Source organism: Magnolia sinica, chromosome 8 (genome assembly GCF_029962835.1).
Source record: "Magnolia sinica isolate HGM2019 chromosome 8, MsV1, whole genome shotgun sequence".
Taxonomy (NCBI): domain Eukaryota; kingdom Viridiplantae; phylum Streptophyta; class Magnoliopsida; order Magnoliales; family Magnoliaceae; genus Magnolia; species Magnolia sinica.
This window is the reverse complement of record NC_080580.1, coordinates 6,954,253-6,974,451: the sequence shown is the minus strand read 5'-3', so window position 1 is coordinate 6,974,451 and position 20,199 is coordinate 6,954,253. Positions and strand designations below refer to the sequence as shown.

The 20,199-nt window shown below is 38.8% G+C and overlaps 2 protein-coding genes across 2 annotated transcripts; both read left to right on the top strand.

The window, feature by feature from the left end:
• The first annotated feature begins 339 nt into the window (after positions 1-339).
• On the top strand, positions 340-7,808 carry LOC131253814 (subtilisin-like protease SBT4.3). The gene is made up of 9 exons (XM_058254951.1): positions 340-443; positions 1,045-1,136; positions 1,474-1,720; positions 2,028-2,535; positions 4,177-4,286; positions 4,379-4,597; positions 5,912-6,023; positions 6,123-6,336; positions 7,282-7,808. The coding sequence occupies exons 1-9, from the start codon at positions 346-348 to the stop codon at positions 7,806-7,808; spliced, it is 2,127 nt and encodes a 708-aa protein (XP_058110934.1). The 5' UTR covers positions 340-345.
• A 2,692-nt stretch (positions 7,809-10,500) lies between these two features.
• On the top strand, positions 10,501-18,915 carry LOC131253813 (subtilisin-like protease SBT4.3). Its single transcript, XM_058254950.1, has 11 exons — positions 10,501-10,518; positions 10,679-10,792; positions 11,177-11,276; positions 12,615-12,695; positions 13,036-13,282; positions 13,608-14,109; positions 15,626-15,720; positions 15,812-16,030; positions 17,169-17,280; positions 17,380-17,593; positions 18,384-18,915. Exons 1-11 carry the CDS (start codon positions 10,501-10,503, stop codon positions 18,908-18,910), a joined length of 2,229 nt encoding a protein of 742 aa, XP_058110933.1. The 3' UTR covers positions 18,911-18,915.
• Positions 18,916-20,199: the final 1,284 nt, after the last annotated feature.

Genomic DNA, 20,199 nt, shown 5'->3' with positions numbered 1-20,199 from the left:
CTGTGGCCCACCTTGGCCTACAAATAACAATCCTGCCCTCTCTTTATCCTGGGCGTTCTGGACCATGTTCAACACCAGCCGATGATCTAAGGATATGTGTCGAGGCCCACTACAGCATGTATCCGCCGTCCGTGGTAAGCCCATATTAGATCAACGGCCTTGATCTCAGCCCAAACCTGGTCCAAAAGCTGTCATAGCGTATCCCATTTCAGAAACAGATATTTATAAAACTCCCAATGGTGGCCCACATCATTGGCATGGACCCAATAAAATGAGCGGTTCAGATGCTAAGATCAAGAGCATATGCACGTAAATCGGCATACATAGATATAACTTGTAATAAAAATGCAGGTGTACGTCGTGTACATGGGAGCCCTACCGGAGAGCCAGTATTTTGCCCAATCTCACCACCTCAGCATTCTAGGACAAGTTCTAGATCGCAGGTATTCTTGTAAATATCCTTTCTTTCTTTCTTTCTTTTCTTAGACAGCTGACAGTTTTATTATGATCGGGACCATTAATCTGATGGCCACTACATGCATGTACCATAGATCCAAAACTTGCATTTTCTGAAATATTCTTGTGTTTTTTTTGGGTCTGTTTCTTTTATGATCGTCTTTTTGCAGACTGCTGATGCAATCTATATCCATGGCTTTTTTCCTATGGATCATCGATGTGGTGGCCCACTATATAAATGGTCATAAAATGGTTTCCCACAGTAGCTAATTTGGTACACTTATATTGGAAAACTATAGGCTGTTGATTCTCATCCAATATTGTAATAATCTGGGCACATGGTCCTGTGGTCCATACCTTACATGTGAGGATCTGGGTCTTTGATTTGATTGGCCTACTGCACATCTGCACTGTTAGGATCTTTTTATATGTAAGATATTTTGGGATTTTTCTATCCACTGTAGGGCCCAACTGATCAACGGTTTGGATTACCCAACCATTGGCCCATATCTACATAATTTCACTTATTAGCCCAGCTTGCATTTTTCTATCACGTGCATCTCACGTGGTTTTATTTTTATCCCACAGCTCTGCAGCAGATTCCTTGGTATATAGTTACCAGAGAAGTTTCAACGGATTTGCCGCCAGGCTTACACATCAAGAGAAACAAAAGATTGCAAGTCAGTAAATGCATCCCCCATAGAGTAGTTGGGTAACATGGTTAGGGGATCTGGACCGTTATTCTTATTATCCCCACTGCGGATGAGCTCATATCATTAAATGCTCGTGGATTGGAAGATCTTAGCCATCAATTGCAATCATACAAATAGATTACTCAAATTCAAGGGAAATTTTATATATTTTGACGGCCATGATCTTTCATTCAGGGTGACTTTCTTCGATCATCCAATCAATGTTGTGGACCACTATATTGACGGCCTGGATTTCTGAACCATTTGCCACATATGATCATATTTCGTGTCCCACTAACATAACTCTAGATTCATACATTTGCAGGTATGGAAGGTGTGGTGTCTGTGTTCGAAAGCAAAGCTCAACAGCTTCATACAACAAGATCATGGGATTTCATGGGATTTCCTGTCACTGTGAAACGAAATCCAACGGTGGAGAGTGATTTAATAGTCGGTATGCTTGACACTGGAGTATGGCCAGAGTCCGAAAGCTTCAGTGGCGATGGATTTGGCCCACCTCCAAAGAGATGGAAGGGCACTTGCAAATCTGCCGGAAATTTCACATGCAACAAGTAATCTCATGCCAAACTACTTGATTAATTTTAAACCATGTCCCATGATCAGAACCGTTCATTGGATGAATTGGGCCACATCTTGTTAAGCCATGCCTGGTCCATTTATATTCATGGCTTAAAAAATCCACATCATGGCTTCAAACCACATGATATAGGACCTGAACTTGGGTTTGGACTAAATTTCATAACTGAAGCTTGATCATAGCAACATTATCTTTATAACAGTAATTAAAGTCCAATCTGCACCATTGGGCTTTAATATATGATTGATCATATCCGTTGATTTTTAATTTACACTCTACAGTAAGTTGATCGGAGCTCGATTTTATCCAATCGACCCAAAAGATAAGAGTGGTACAGCCAAGGATGATGAAGGACATGGGACCCACACGGCTTCCACTGCAGCTGGCCGTGAAGTGAAGGGTGTAAGCCTTTTTGGCTTAGCCCAGGGGACTGCAAGGGGAGCTATGCCATCTGCAAGGATCGCTGTCTACAAGGTCTGTTGGCCCTTTGGTTGCTTTGATCATAGCATCCTGGCCGCATATGATGATGCTATTGCCGACGGTGTCGATATTCTCTCACTTTCGTTGGGGTCAAATGTTCCAAAAACACCATATGATGAAGATCCGGTTGCAATCGGTGCTTTTCACGCCATGCGAAAAGGTATCCTCACATCACAATCTGCCGGTAATAGCGGCCCAGATCCTTCAACACTACTGAGCAATGCCCCATGGATCTTAACGGTGGCCGCGAGCAGTACTGATCGAAGGCTCATCAACAAGATTAAACTTGGAAGTGGCAAGTCTTTTGTGGTAAGAAAGACACTTATTTCTATCATTTTGGATAAGTTGCTAAGGGCCCATTTGGATACCACTAAGTTACTTTTTCTACTTAATAGTAGTAGACAAGTAACTTACTTGAGACAAGTAAGTTTGGTTTATAAAACTTTTTTTTTTACTTAAAAGGTATTTAATCACTTCAACTTAACGAGTAGAAACCAAGATAAGCTACTTGAGGCATAATTGAATCTGGCGTCTTTTATTATTATTATGATTATTTTTAATATTTCACTTTGTGGTTGGGTTGCCATAGAATGTGTATTACATTGAGATAAATTCTATTTTTTTACTTGTTCCAACATCAAATCATATTCACTCCCTCAATCTCATTATGAGATATAAGGGTGAATAGTCTGTCATGAAATAAACTGGGTTGCATTGACTTGAATTATTCTTGAAACTATTATAGCATTGATGCTGCTGCGTGCTATTGGGCTATAGAAGGGTTCATTTTTTGTTTTTTAATCTCAAAGATTGCGACTATGCTAACATCTCGACTCAATGGACATTCTAAATTATTGTCGATTGTATTATTGCTTTCATCAGAAATCTCGAGAATAGGTGTGGATTTCCTTTATTCCGTTTTATTATATTTGTATATTTTTCATTTCCATTGACTTAGTTCCAACAATTTTTTCTTGTTTTGCATTTCATTCTTCCTTTCATCAATGAAGCTTACAAACTAATTTTAAGCTAAATATAGGCCCATTTTAACGATCAAAACATATAATTTGTTAACCAAATTAGATCATTTTCATAAATATCATAAGCATGGTTATAAAGTAGCGCATCAGATGGAAAGAGACGATCTATTGATTAAACTCCCTATCTCTGGGGTATCTATTCTTTTCTCCCTACATACCTTCTTTTGAATGTATCACACACTATTGTATCATTTGATAACCCAAGAAATCCCCCATGCCTTTGTATAATTTCAAATGAAGAAATTACAAGGACATTTAGAAATAGATAAATCTAGACAATAACACTTCTTTAATCCACTTCTATTTTAAGAGTAATCTACGCATTTAGTCATGATCATGGTTTGAATGGATCGATATTTTGTAAACCTATGAAAAATTTAGATTATAACAAAAAAATCCTATCGATGATCAATTTTTCTTTTTTTCTTTTTTTTTTTTTTAAAAAAACACATATTTAGGATCCTCCCTTTTTAAGGAATTCTACCATGATTTTTTTTTTTTTTTGGAATCATATATATGGCATGACATAATACAAGAAATAATGTCAAATCATGCCTAAAACCTCTAAATTCATTTGGTACGAGTCAATTGGGTTTTTAGATGGCTTGATCTTCTTGTTGTCCCTTCATCTTAGTAGTATGCATCTTTTCTTATGTATGGGAGTGCATGTCACCATGGGATGCTTTCTAGGTTTGACCCTTAATCCATCCAATATCTATTGCAAAATATAGTCCACTATTTCTATGCCATCCCCAAACACACTAAAATATTGCAAAATGTAGTCCACTATTTCTATACCACCCCAAACACACTAAAATAGACCATTTTGCTGAAATGGAGTGCATTGAAATATGTCATTTGATATGCATTTGCATTGGACAACCTAACCTAACTAATGCATCAAACACAGAGTAATGCTATCAGCACATTCAAGTCGGGTGGAAGGACACATCCTTTGATCTACGGTCCTTTGATCTACAGTGGGAATGCTTCTGGTGGTTGCAACGAAGGAGGGGTTAAGTAAGTTGCACATGATGATTATTTATAAAGGAAAATAATATTTGCCCCCCATCTTATTAATATAACCGACATAAATTGCATTTCCGTTTCAGGGGTTGTTCTGCTGGCTGTTTGGATGAAAAATTAGTAAAAGGGAAGATTATTGTATGTGACACACAGAATTATGGCCGAGAACCATTTGTTGCAGGGGCATCTGGAATGCTAATGCCAATACAACAAACCGATTTCTCTTTTGTTTATCCATTGCCTTCTGGTATTGTAAGCAACGAAGTGCTTGATGAAGACATCATAGTATACATAAACTCCACAAAGTAAGTATTTTTATATTTCAAGAACAAATATACATACATACATGCGTATTGTTTGCACGTCATTAAAAGGTTGAACCCTCTCCTTTACAAATTGTCTAATATCGGTTTGCTTGATATTACTGGTGGTTGAGTTATCAGGCCAACCTAATAGTGGACAACCAACCAATGCACCAAAAGTTTACACTCCCATTGTGATAGTGAACAACCGACCAATGCACCAAAAGCTCCAGATCTAATAGTGAATGACTTGTTTATCCTATATGCAGGCCCTCCTAGGCAAACCCAAATGATACCTCCTCGTGAGCAACTCCCATTTCACATGAGTCCTTGAATCATAGGGGTCCATAGTGGGACCAACCTCATGGCCATTATGTATCTTATAAACCCCACCTCGTGGACCACCCCGCTCCATCGCGAAAATACAAATCACACCAAAATGCCTCTCATCACAATCTTCTTAGATTTGGTCTTAAGTTGACTATTTCAGTGTTTAATGTCACAAAGTCTTGGGTTCAAGTTGACCTACTAGTAGCACTTAATGCCCCGACAGACACACTCATGCATACATAACACATATGATCCAATTCGCAACCAACACATACATATTTAGTATCCCTATAAGTTACAAGTGCTTCTAATTCTATACTGTAACCTTGGTAATTCAATCTATTAATCTGAACCATCTATATCTATTGATCTGAACCTTTTAGTTGCATGTGTCCCTAATTCGAAGGTTGTCATGCAAAGTTCACAGTGATTGGACCAATGTAGCCATCAATTCTATAGCCTATAGTTTGATGGTCGAGATTATTTTGAAGTATTTGTTCAGGCAACAGTTTGATGGCATGATGGCATATTAGGATTGCATGATAAATGTGATATTATATAGAACCACAAGTAAATATCTCCAACTGTTCATCAAACCTATTACATTAATGATCTCGACCATACATTTTGTAGTTAAAACACCCATTTTCTCTTTTAAGCAGTAGCCCTTAAAAAATATGATGGACCTGATGGACAGTTCTGATTCATTGATTCTATATTACAAAGTGTTCGAATGCATGTAGAAGCAGTATAACTTACAAGGGTAGCCCATTGTGTTTGGGTCGTGGGCCATGAATATGCCTTGGGCTAGTAAATGATGCATGTATATGGGCTATGAACCTTTGAAGCCCAGCTAATAAATGGATTGGGCCTAGCCCATGATCGCTACCATGCCTGTTTATCATTTTAATGGGCAGGGATGAGCCCAAATGAAGACCCTATTTCTAAATGGGTGAAGCCCGGCTAATTGAATTTCTTTTTTTTTAGAAAACCAAAAGCCACCATAACAAAAACTCGGGCCATCTACGACTCTGCAGCTCCCGTCGTTGTCTCGTTCTCATCGAGAGGGCCAAACACAATCTCGAGAGACATTCTCAAGGTGAATGTTTAATCAAACCTCCCCAACCATCCGTTGATCTTGACCAATGTCTCTTATTCCATAAACTTCTCGATTGATCATATCTGATGTGTATTGTAGCCGGACATAAGCGCTCCTGGAGTGGACATCTTAGCTGCATTTTCACCTTTTGTTTCAATCTCTGAAGTGGACGAAGATTCAAGATCTGTGAAGTATAGTATATTATCTGGAACGTCCATGGCATGTCCCCATGCTACCGGTGCAGCTGGATATGTGAAGTCGTTCCACCCGAAATGGTCGCCGGCAGCCATCAAGTCTGCTCTCATGACCACTGGTAATTTTTCCCACTTTAGTTGTACGAACAACACCGGCTGATAATGGGCCACTTTGAATGGGCCGGCCCTGTAAAACAAGCACATGAAGTATTGGGCTTTTGTTCGATGGGCTTTCGGCATGATTACTTCATATTAGAGCTGGGTACGAACTGACTCGATCACCTAACTAGACTTGGCCGACTCGTTCGGACCCTACTCGACCCAAACTAAATGGGCGAGTTGGTATGAACTGAGTAGGCTTTGCCCAATCCGAACTCAAACCGAGTCGAGTACATGTTACCCAGTAACTCAACCTGACTCAACTCGAAACTTGATTCAGTCAGACTTGACTTGATCCGAAATTGACTCGACCCGTAATCGTGTGTGTGTGTGTAATAAAAAAAAAATCCTAATTTTTAAGTACCTCTAATCCAATACGCCGCACCCAACCCCACCCCGACCCGATCCCAAATTCTCTCTTCCTCCCACATCCTCCTCCTCTTCTAAGCATGGCAACCACCATCACACCTCTCTCTCTCTCTCTCTCTCTCTCTCTCTCTCTCTCTCTCTCTCTCTCTTCCAAACCCAGTAGCCACGCGGCAACCACCCACCACCTTCCTCCTCTCTCTCCTCTCCTCTCCTCTCCACTCCCTTCCTCACTCATCTCTCGATCTGAATCGGTGCCAAATCGAACCCACTCAGTACTTTTTACTGGGTTAGACTTGGATTCGGATCGGTTCAGGCATGCTGGACTCGGTACCGAATTGAGTCGAGTATGGATCAGGCCTATTTCAAAACTAGATCGAGTCGGGTCAGCCCTAACTCGTCCGACTTGACTCGATTCCCAGCTCTAATTGCTTATGCCAAGCTTATGCTTGAATGTTAGATTTGGGTTTGATCATCCACTAATTCGTGTTTCTAACATGTAAATTTAGTGCTTACTCATTCATTTTTGTTGTATGTAGCTTCCTCAATGAATGGCAACATGACTATATTCGCCTACGGTGCGGGCCACATCAATCCGGTCAAGGCCACCGACCCCGGCCTAGTCTACGATACCGAAGAAGCCGACTACATAAAATTGCTATGCAATGAAGGTTACAACACGACGAAGATAGGGCTCATAGCAGGGCATAAAATCACATGTCCCACCACAAACAGGGCCACAAAGGATCTTAATTACCCTTCAATGACAATGTGGATCCAAGAAACTGGTCCATTTACAACAAGTTTCTCTAGGACGGTCACCAATGTGGGGTCCACCAATTCAACATATAGGGCGACGATTAACTCGCACCCTCAACTCAATGTCATTGTTAGCCCTAACGTGCTAAAGTTCAAGGCATTGGGTGAGAAGCAGAAATTCGTTGTGATGGTCACTGGGGTGGTGACAAATGACGGTCCATCAGTTCTAACCAGTTCGATTGTATGGTCTGATGGTGTCCATAATGTGAGGAGTCCTATAGTTATGTATTCAAGCAATGCGATGTGAATATGATTTATTTATAATATGATTAATGTTAGTTTGGCATTTTATCTCTATTTATATGTAATTTGATTAATGTTATCTGATTTTATCCTTGCATAGATTTATTTTATTTTATTTTGGTGTGTGTGGCCATCCAACCCTTTTAATTTATTTGGAGTGCAAAGAGAGATCATGAGAATTTGATTTTGCCGCTTGTGGAGTGCAAAGAGAGATCGTGAGAACTTGAAACGCGTCATAGCACTAGCATGTTCAGAAAACACAAGCTACACGTACGGCTAGTGGCCATATGGAACACATGTAACATAGCATAACACTAAGGTGGTGACATTCAAAATATATGGCCAAATTTAATTCGTCATGCATAACTGTATACTACTAAGTGATGCACCCAGTAGAATGCCTCTTGAAAATAGAAACATAAGTACATACAGTAATATAATGGTGGGCCCACATGCATCATAGTGGGCCCACAGAACTTGGAGATGTCACTTTGGTAGTGAATCTCGCTATTGTCTCACCAGTTTTGTGGGCCTTATTTGAAGGTTTCGTTGCTACTTGTGCTCAAGCCTACATGACACATGGTGACAATATTTTGTTAAGAGGAATTGAGGGCCTTATGAATAATGATATTTTAGTTTTTTATTAAGTATTTTAATTTATTTGAATTAAATATAATAATTTTATTTTCATTTAATAAAAAATAATTTTTTTATAATGTAAAACATTTTCAAACGGGAGATAGGGGCAAATGTGTCAAATTAACATATTTCTGACATTTTTATTTCTGGTATTTCAGACGTTCGTTAACAAACAAACTGTTTCAAATTCAGTACTTAATTTTCAGACTTCAGTCATAATTATCAAACGAATTTTTTGACTTCAGATTTCAAATTCTGGCATTAGATTTCAAATTTAGTCTTTAGATTTCATATTTAACAAATGGGTGCTTAATCTAGCTATATTGATGCCTAGACTTCATATTTAACAAACGGGTCCATAAGGTGTTCGGTTCAATTCGAGTCACATATGACTCTGACATATCCGACGCATATACACTTGCACATGTGCGATACAACTCGTATCGGTGCTGATGCAAGTCGATACGCCCATAAAACTCTAAAATTGATTTTATTTTATTTTTCTTCAAAATATATCACCCATGTTTTCTCTTCTTATTTCCATTTAAACCATAGAAAACTTAAAAACTCTTTTTATAATAAATCTAGACCTATTTCGAAATCAGAACAAATGATTTGAATGGGAATCGACAACATGAAACAAAATGAACCATTTTGTTCTTTCATCAATAAAAGTAAACATTTATATATATATATATATATATATATATATATATATATATATATATATATATATATATATATATATAGAGTCATGCTCCCCTGCGCACCTACGCACGTGCGCACCTTTGCACACGTGCCATGGGTGTCTAATCTGAACGGTCCATGTGATGCGGAATCCCATAAAACCCCATGTGGAAAATTTTTACCCTTATCTAATATTCTGGTGGGCTATAGAAAAGAGAAATGCAAATCAAGGGAGGAAACTGTTTTCATTTTTCATGGCCCACCAAAGTTTCATATCAAAGTAAAACTTGGGTCCATGAGGTTCATTGATTTTGGATCCACATCACTTATGATGGGTTCTCAAAAAGTTTGTACGTAGTACGTGAGCGTTTCTGTGTGTGTGTGTATATATATATATATATATATATATATATATATATATATATATTCTTTTGTTATATTTCCAATGTAATTAACTATTGTTCACCAAATCATATTTAATCTGTGTTCAATTTTAAGGCTTATTCAGTTGACCTTCAACAAGCCAAATTAATGGATAATATTTTTATCAAAGAATGGTCCACTACACCATTGAATATATAGTTTAAAAAAAATGATAGATTCATAAATATCTTAATTTTTTTTTCTATTTTTTGTTTTTTTTACCAATATAACGCCGATTCCAATTTGTGATGCCATGTCATATTATTTTTCTACAAATCGATACAACAAGGGATACCACCGTTAAGAACCATGATCCCAATGACACACAACAAAACAATGGTCTAGATTACCGCAAAATAAAAAAATAAAATAAGAATAAAAAAAAAAAAAAAAAAAAAAGAAGAAACAAAAAACAAAAAACCCCGTATCAGCTTGATGCCTGGGGTTAAGAGTATCCAGCAAATTTAAAGCCAAATTATAAAAATGGAAAACATGGGTTGTATTTTTCCTACTTCCCGCCGGAACATATGGCTTGCCTTTCTTATTTCTTACATGAGAAATGGTATGGTGCTCCATGAAGCATTGCGAGTTATAGTACTCTACTTACATATGGATACATGGACAATCCAATCTGCAGATCAGAACTGTCCAATAGATTCATCCCGCATTCATGGACTAATTGCTAAGGATCGGATGATCCTATCCATCTGGAAGTTGGTGTTTTTTTAATAGCCATCTGTCCTCCAGAAAATGAATGGAATGGCTGCGATTGTCTCATAAAAGCAATTCCTCAGGATAATAAGCAATCCATGATGGGCCCCATCAATTAGGTTGTTCAAACTGTTGATTGGAACTATTGTCCATGAACAACATTGACCGTTCATTTTGTAGGTATTAATCTGATGGATAGAATAGCCTGGCCATTGGGATTTTTGAATGGTACCCAAATGGAGTGTGGCCTGGAGGTAATTAACGGCCCAGATCGATTGAATCACTGGATCATTACTCTCTTTGAAGATAGAAAGTCCAAAAGTGGAAGTGCATTGAATTGGTATTTCTATTTTTGATAAGGACATAAGTATAAATATAAGATTTCCAATTATACAAATTAGCATTGCATTTCAGAATCTCGAATTGGTGAATGTTCTCAAAGCAATGGAGAAATTGCATTTTCTTTCATGCGCTGTCGGTCTCTTCGGTGTCTTGCTCGCCGTTGATGCTCTTGTTGCTGATAGAAAGGCAAGTACCCTTTTTTTTTTTCTTGATAGAAAGGCTAGTACCCTCATTCATTTGCCAAAATCATACATGAACTTTACTCTTGTGGATGATCCGAGCCATTAAAGATGTGGGGCTTACAATGAATAGCATATGGTGAGGGAATCACTCATATCCATCCATTGGCGGGACACATCAGTGTGTTGATTTGGACGGTTGCTCGTCCATTTATAAACACCTTAGAGAAACAGATGTTTATGAAACTCTCGGAGGTCTATGCATTCAGCATATGTGTGTGGTCCACACCTTTGGCAGTGGACCCAATAAAATGAACGGTTCAGATGTTATGATCATGAGCATACATACGTAAATGGGCGTACATACGTATAACGTGTATTAATAATGCAGGTGTACATCGTTTACATGGGATCCCTACCGGAGGGCCAGTATTTTGCGCAATCTCACCACCTCAGCATTCTAGGACAAGTCCTAGACAGCAGGTATTCTTGTAAATATCCTTTTTTTTTTTCTCTCTTTCTTTGGCTGGTGACGGTTGTATCATGATCGGGACCGTTAATCTGATAGGCCACTATGTGGATATAGTATAGATTCAAAACTTGCATTTTCTGAAATATGCTTGTGTGTTTTTGGGCTATTTCTTTTATGATCCTCCTTTTGTAGACTGCTGATGCAATGTTTAATACGATCTGATATCCGTGGCTTTTGTCTTATGGATCGTGGATGTGGTGGCCTACTAGATAAATGGTCCTGATCATATGGTTTCCTTAAGTAGCTAATTTTGTACACTTATTGGCAAACTATAAGCCGTTGATTCTCAAGTAATTGTATAAATGTGGGTACATGGTCCTGTGGCTCATACCTTATACGTGGGCCCAAGATTCATTAATCTGGGTGTTTGATTTGATTGGCCCACCCCACATCAGGACTGCTAGGATCGATCTTCTAATTAATCTGTAAGATATTTGGGGCATCTTCTTTCCGGTTCAGGGCCCATCTGGTCAATGTTTGGGATTACCCAACCATGGGCCAGATCTAGAGCTGGGCAGGATCCAACATGAATCGACGGATCCAACTCGTTCAAACTTTCAGATCCAATCCGACCCGAACCGAAAGCTAGGATTGGGTCGGATTGAGTAGACCCACTCACACTCTACCGCACATCGACTCGAGTTCGGGTTAGTAGCCAATCCGATTCGATTGGATTTGATCCGATCCGATCCGATCGGGTAGTATAAATAATTTTTTTTAAACTTTTACTTTTACCCCTCTTTTTCCCAAACTACAAATCCTAACCCATCTCCACCCGAGGTGCGTGCACTAGGTCCTTCTTTCTCTCCTCCTTTCTCTCCTTCTTTCCCTCCTCCTTTCTCTCCTTCTTTCTCTCATGATTTCCCTCCTCTCATTCTTTCTCTCTTCTTTTCTCTCCCTCTCTCTTTCTCGATTTCCCTCTGCTCAGCTTGACTCAGCCCAGTTCAAGTCGATTAGATAGACTCAACTCGAACCCACTCGGTTTCCCTGATCGAGTCGGACTCGGTTCGGATTATAGGCCAGCAAGGATTCAGATTGGATCGAGTCAGCCATGCTAGACTCGGTCCCATAACGGATTAAGTTCGGGTCAGGTTCTTGAAAAAATCAGATCGAGTCTTGTTGGACCCAATCCAGTGCAACTCGATCCGCGATGCCCACCTCTAGCTATATTTAACACAATTTCTCTTATTATCACCGGACATGATCCATTAGCCTAGCGCAGCTTGCATGTTTCTATCACGTTCATCTCACGTGCTTTTTTTTTTTTTCTGTTTTTGGGTCCACAGCTCTGCAGCAGATTCCTTGGTATATAGTTACCAGAGGAGTTTCAATGGATTTGCCGCCAAGCTTACACATCAAGAAAAACAAAAGATTGCAAGTCAGTAAATGGATCCCCATATACAGTAGTTGGGTCCTACGGTTAAGAGATCTGGACCGTTGTCCTTAGTATCCCCACTGTGGATGAGCACATACCATTAAATGCTCGTGGATTGGAAGATCTTAGCCTTCAATATTGTAATAATACAAATAGATTACTCAAATTCAAGGGAAATTTTATATATTTCGACGGCCAAGATCTTCCATTCAGGTTCACTTTCTTGGATCCTCCAATCAATGTTGTGGACCACCAGATTGACGGCCTGGATCGCTGAACCATCTGCCACATATGATGATATTTAGTGTTCCACTAACATAACTCTAGATCCATACATTTGTAGGAATGGAAGGCGTGGTGTCTGTGTTCGAAAGCAAAGCTCACCAGCTTCATACAACAAGATCATGGGATTTCATGGGATTTCCTGTCACTGCGAGACGAAATCCAACGGTGGAGAGTGATTTGATAGTTGGTATGATTGACACTGGTGTGTGGCCGGAGTCCGAAAGCTTCAAAGACGATGGATTTGGCCCACCTCCAAAGAGATGGAAAGGCATTTGCCAATCTGCTGGAAATTTCACATGCAACAAGTAATTTAATACTATACTAGTTGATTTAAAACCATGTCCCATGATCAGAACCGTTCATCAGTTGAATTGGGCCACAGCTGGGCAAAACCATGCCTGGCTCATTTATATGTGGCTTAAAAAGTCCACAGCATGGTTTACAACCCCATATTAGTCCCTGGCCCACCCCATGATATAGAGGGCCTGAGCTTGGGCTTGGACCGGATTTCATAACTGAAGCTTGATCCCATCAAGATTATCTTTATGACATTAATTCAAGTCCAATCTGGCCCACTGGCCTTTAATATAAGATTGATCATATCCGTTAATTTTAATTTACACTCTACAGTAAGTTGATCGGAGCTCGATTTTATCCGAATGACCCGAAAGAGAATGGTTCAGCCAGGGATGACCTAGGACATGGAACACACACAGCATCCACAGCAGCGGGCCGTGAAGTGAAGGGTGCGAACCTTTTCGGGTTGGCTGAGGGGAATGCAAGGGGAGCTGTGCCATCCGCAAGGATAGCTGTGTACAAGGTATGCTGGGCTGATGGCTGCCTGGACCACAGCATCCTGGCTGGATATGATGATGCCATTGCCGATGGGGTCGACATTCTCTCAGTTTCATTGGGGCCAGCTGTTCCATCACCATATGATGAAGATCCCATAGCCATTGGTGCTTTTCACGCCATGCGAAAGGGTGTCCTTACGTTGCAATCTGCCGGTAATAATGGACCGTTTCCTTCCACACTATCGAGCCATGCACCATGGATCTTAACAGTGGCTGCCAGCAGCATTGATCGACGGATCATTAATAAGGTTTTACTTGGAAATGGCAAGGCTTTTGCGGTAAGAAAGAAACTTACTTCCAACATTTTGAATTGATTACTTACTCAAATACTGATTATGGATTCTTTTTTATTCCACTACATGGTGTTTGGGTTAGCATAGAATATATGAATTAGTTTAAGAATGATTCTATTTTCTTACTTATTCAACCTCAAATCGTAATCACTCTCATTTTCTCTTGAAATATGTGGGCACTCAATGGTACTAACATCACCAATAACTTATGGCTGGGTTGAAATATTTTGCAATCAACATTATGTGTACATTCGTTTCAACCTGTTTGTAGTACATTACGTAGATGAAGATATTGCCTCTTTTATTAATCCGGATCTATTAGAATTTTTCTACATCTTTAAAGATCTCCAATCTCTTCTATATATTTTCCTGATTGTTAATGATATAAATAAGTTTCATTTTTCTACAATGTAGTTTATTTAACTAAACACCATCTATTATTGAGGTCCCTCACATTCATTCATAGAGCATGGTATTATGAGCATGGTATTAAAAAATAGTTAAGTAGGCCAATACATAATGAAAAAGGTCACCTCCATTTCATGATGCAGCTGATACGGCTATAAAGGGTCCATTTTAAAATTTGTAATTTCACATTTCTCTTGTTTTAGTCTCTCTCTTCTTCTTTTTTTTTGTCATTTCAACCATGAAGCTTACAAACTAATTTCGATTATCAAAACATAAAATTTGATAATCAAAGTGTACTGCTTTGAGAAATATATAATGAAGAATGGGTACCTACATCATCACTTCTTCTTTTTTTTCCAATATTTTATCATTTTGTAGTATGTATATGTGATAGACTCTAATCCACCAAATTAAGCTTGATTTGTTTTCAATTAGGACTTATTTGTCAACTTTCAGTAAGTCAAGCTAACACTGGTCTACAGATATCATACTTAAAAAAGACTGGGTTATAACACCCCTAAATATTATATGTTCAAAAAAACTATTTAAAAAATAAAAAACTAATCCTCGCCTTTTCGAAATTCTTCCGATGTATAACATTTTAGATTTTTATTTAAAAAATGACCTTAGAAGGGTGTATCTAACCATACGGCCCACATTGTAATGGCTAATACCTTACCATAGCATCCAAAAATTAGGCTGATTGTAAATTTAAATCGGCCATAACACAAAGAATAATGTTAAATCATGCCTAAAACCTCTAAATTCATTTCGTATATATGACCCAAGTAGGGTTTTAGATCGCTTGATTTTCTAGACCCCTTCATCTTAGCAGTATGCATATATCTTTTGCTGTGTTTGTATGTGCATGTCACCTTGGAATGCATGCCTTCTAGGATTAATGACCCGTAATCCATCCAATATCAATTCGGGTTAGCTAATGGTGGAAGACAAATCTTGCAAAATGCAGTCCATTATTTCTTTGCCACCCCAAACGCATCAAAATGGACCATTCTGCTGAATACATTGAAATAGGCTCTCTTAAATGAATTTTGCATTGGACAGCCTAACCTAACTTGTGCATTAAACACAGAGTAATGCTATCAGCACATTCAAGTCTGGTGGAAGGATGCAACCTTTGATCTACGGTGGGGATGCTGCTGGTGGTTGCGACGAAGGAGGGGCCCGGTAAGTTGCAATGATTATTTATAAAGGAAAAATATTAATATTTACACCTGTCTTATTAATATAACCAACGCAAGTTGCATTTCTATTTCAGGAGTTGTTTTCCTGGCTGTTTGGATGAAAAAATAGTAAAAGGGAAGATTGTTATATGTGATTTACCAAGCGATGGTAGAGAGCCTCTTGTAGCAGGTGCATCCGGAGTGATAATGAAAGCAGACCAAACCGAATACGCTGATATTTATCCATTGCCTTCTGGTTTTGTAAGCGGCGACGTTCTCAATGGCGACGTGATATCATACATTAACTCTACAAAGCAAGTATTCTTATATTGCAAGGACACACACACACACACACACATATATGTATATATTCATGAAAACAACTGCATACATACATATATGATGACAACCCACGTACATACATGCAAAAGCATGTCCAACCCACGAGCTAAGGACGTCATCGGTCACAATCCCAACAATGTCCATAAAAAGGGCTGGGTTGCGCCTAAGAACATGTCACTATCCTAATTACTTTCTCAACCTAAAAAGAGCACTACAAGTTACAGACCATCCATTTTGTAGTTAAGAACACGTGTTTGGACTTGATGGACGGTTCTGATTGATTGATTGGACATTACAAAGTGTTCGGATGCATGTAGGAGCAGTATAACTTGTTGTGATAGTCCATTGAGTTTGGGTCGTGGGCCATGGCGGATATACCTTGGGCTTGTAAAAGATGCTTGTATGGACTCTCTGAGCTTTTAAGGGCCTGTTTGGTTTAATGTAATTACATATAATTTATCTCAAATCACCATTAAATGCATACATCAAATAACAAGCCTGGCTTTGAAAGTGAAGAAGAGTTGCTCAATCAGATTTCAATGATAATTCGAAGCCAACGCTTGGTGGCCTCACCATGATAGATTTGTTATATCCACTCCATCCATTCATTATTACAGATAATTTTAAGGCATGGCCCCAAAAATATGGAAAATTCAAAGATTAAGTGGACCACGCTACATAAAATACTAGAGATTGAATGCTAACCATTTAAATGTTCTTCCCATAGTGTGGTTCACTTGAGCTGTGGATCTATCTCATTTTTGGCGACATATCCTAGAATGATTTGGGTAAAAGAATGGACAGCGTGGATAAAACATATACATTACAGTGGGACCTATAGAGTCCATCTCATTTTACATACCTAAAAGTTATTACCATCAATGTCATGCAGCATTCCTTAACATATAATTAATGCTTGAAAGTGTAAAATACAACACTAAAATTCTTTAAATACATTCAACCAAACAGGTCCTAAAAAGCCAACCAGCCCAAGATCACAAACACTCCCGTTTATTGTTTTAATGGGCCATGTTGAGCCCTAAATCCGATATTAACTACAATTAACCAACTGATCGTATTATCTTCAACTCGTTTTTCTGATTTGATTAGAGAACCAAAAGCCACCATAGCAAGAAGCGGGGCCATCCACGACTCTGCAGCTCCTGTCGTCGTCGTGTTCTCATCCAGAGGGCCGAACAAAATCTCAAGAGACATTCTTAAGGTGAATGCTTAATCGAACCTCCTCGACTCTCCGTTGATCTTGACCGACGTCTCTTATTCTGAAAACTCCTCCATTGATATTATTTGATGTGTATTGTAGCCGGACATAAGCGCTCCGGGAGTGGACATCTTAGCCGCATTTTCACCCGTAGCCTTAATCTCCCAAGTTCCCGAAGATTCAAGATCTGCAAAGTATAGTATACTATCTGGAACGTCCATGGCATGTCCCCATGCTACCGGTGCAGCTGGATACGTGAAGTCATTCCACCCGAATTGGTCGCCAGCAGCCATCAAATCTGCTCTCATGACCACTGGTAATTTTTCCACTTTTGTTGTTGACGCAGGAATGGGATAACTACTCCGAATCCACGGAGTTTCTCTGGACTTCTCACATAATAGATACCTCGAATGCATGAGAAAAAGAAGAAAATATAAATAATTTCTAAAAATCCGTAAATTGATTTATAATTGAAATAAATGAGTTTACAACCCTTTAAATAGTGATACTAAATCTTGGAAAAAGTTTCTGAATTGAACTACAAAAACTCCTATAAATTATGACTTATTATAAATAGTAAACTTATTATTTATAGAAGGTTGTGATTCCTACTCGTCATCATCATAGTTTTTGGCTAACAATAGTAAATATCCTATTGGGCCCAAGGCCTTGGGGGGTTAAAGTAGCTTGTCTTGTCTCTAAATCATATATGGCACGTCAGATAACTCATTCTAGTTTGTGAGAGATATGTTGGTTTTAAGGTTCTGACAGTGTGGATTACTTTCGCCTCCGATTAGGCCTTTTTTAGTCCATCTTGGCCATAAAATCATCTGCGACCCGCTCTACATAGGTTGTACAAACATCACTAGTTGTGATAGGCGGTTCAAAAATGGCCCCACCCGATAAAACAAGCCCATTAAGTATTGGGCTTACGCCCAAAATCTGACAGTCTTGTGTAAACCGATCCAAATGGGCCCAACAACCTTGACTAAGATTTCAGGATCACCTTTGCTTGCATATGGCCCAACAGATGAACAGTCCAAATCTTATGCTGGTGTGTTCGTAACAAGTTTATTAATTACTCAATTCGTTTCTGTTGTCTATAGCTTCCTTAATGAATGGAAACATGAACATATTCGCCTATGGTGCGGGCCACATCAATCCAGTCAAGGCTACCGACCCCGGCCTAGTCTACGATGCTGAAGAAGGTGACTATATAAAATTGCTATGCAGCGAAGGTTACAACACGACGAAGATAGGGCTCATAACGGGTCTTAACACCACATGTCCCACCACAAGCACAGCGACAAAGGATCTGAATTACCCTTCAATGACAATGTGGGTCGAACAAACTGGTCCAATCACAGCTAATTTCCCTAGGATGGTCACCAACGTGGGGTCTGCAAAATCAACATACAGGGCGAGGTTTAACCCACAACCTCAGCTCAATGTCACGGTTAGCCCGAGCATGCTCAAGTTTGAGGCATTGGGTGAAAAGCAGAAATTTGTTGTGACAGTTACAGGCATGGTGACGAATGACGGTCCATCAGTTCTTACCACTTCGATCGTATGGTCTGATGGTGTCCATAACGTGAGGAGTCCTATAGTTGTGTATTCAAGCAATGCGATGTGAATCTGACTTCTTTTTTCTTTTTTTTTTTAAAATTTTTGTGTGACCCTTCAAGCACTTTAATTTATTTTGTGCAAGCAGCATGATATTCCCTTTGATTGGAAACTGCACGCACCAGCACATATGTTGGGTGGGTGTGCAATTAAAAGCACGGTGGGACTTGCAATAATGCATGTATGATGTTTAACTCTATTCATCTGTTATGTGAGCTCAACTTAAGAGATTCCTAACAAACAAAGCATATCTAGAACTCAAGTGAATCACAACATTAAAAATGTAGCAGTGCTCTCTCTCTCTCTCTCTCTCTCTCCATGTGTTGTAAGTATCATGCTATCTAGTTCCCCTAACAATGTGTTTGGATTGCTAGTTACCATGGCAATGAAAAGGAGCATTGTGATTTTACCACTGCAAAGCCAAATGCGAGAAATGTCTGTCGAGTGCAGATGTTCTCAAGAGATTATGAAATTTGTAATCATTATAGTTTTTCACGATATTAATATAAAAATTTCAATTCTAAATACTAACCTCAGTGCATGGATGTCATGATTTGATATAAAAGTGATGAAATGTTACATGTGTCATGCTTTCCTGATTTAGATGGGTTTGGATTATCAATTACCGTGGTAATAAAAAGGAAAAGTATTGGGATTTTGCCATTGTTAAATCAAACATGAAAATCATAAATATAAATTACATAATTTCATAATATTATTGTAAAAATCTCAAATCTAAATAAGGACTAGTACATACATTTTATGATTTGATATTAAAGAAAAAATATATTGTTATTATGATTTTACTGTCAATAAACCAAACACAGGAATTTGCGGTCAACCATACAAATATGGTCAAGAAACAAGTGAAAGTTAAAGCATATCAAAAGCTTAAGTTAAATACCTATCATTGAAAATTTCTCGTGGCCGTATGAGTTTTGGATCAACCTGATGTTCGTGTTTTCCCTCCATCCATGTCTGTATGATCTTATGAATAGGTTGGATGATAACTGAACATCAACGGGGTACAGGAAAGTTTTAACGTTGGATATCATTGTTCCCACTGTCTCCTATAGAATGGTCCACTTAAGCTTTGGATATGCTTCAATTTTGGGCTCATGCCCTAAAAGGAGCTGAAAAAATGGATTTACTCCTCAATAAGCAATCCGCTCTCTACCTCGGTGTATAATTCGTTCATCCCAGCAAATAAACTGTACATGTGGGGCCCACCTTCTTGCCAGATTGAGTTTTTCTTGTTGTAGCCCATCCCCCATCAAATAATCTAACATCCGATGTCTA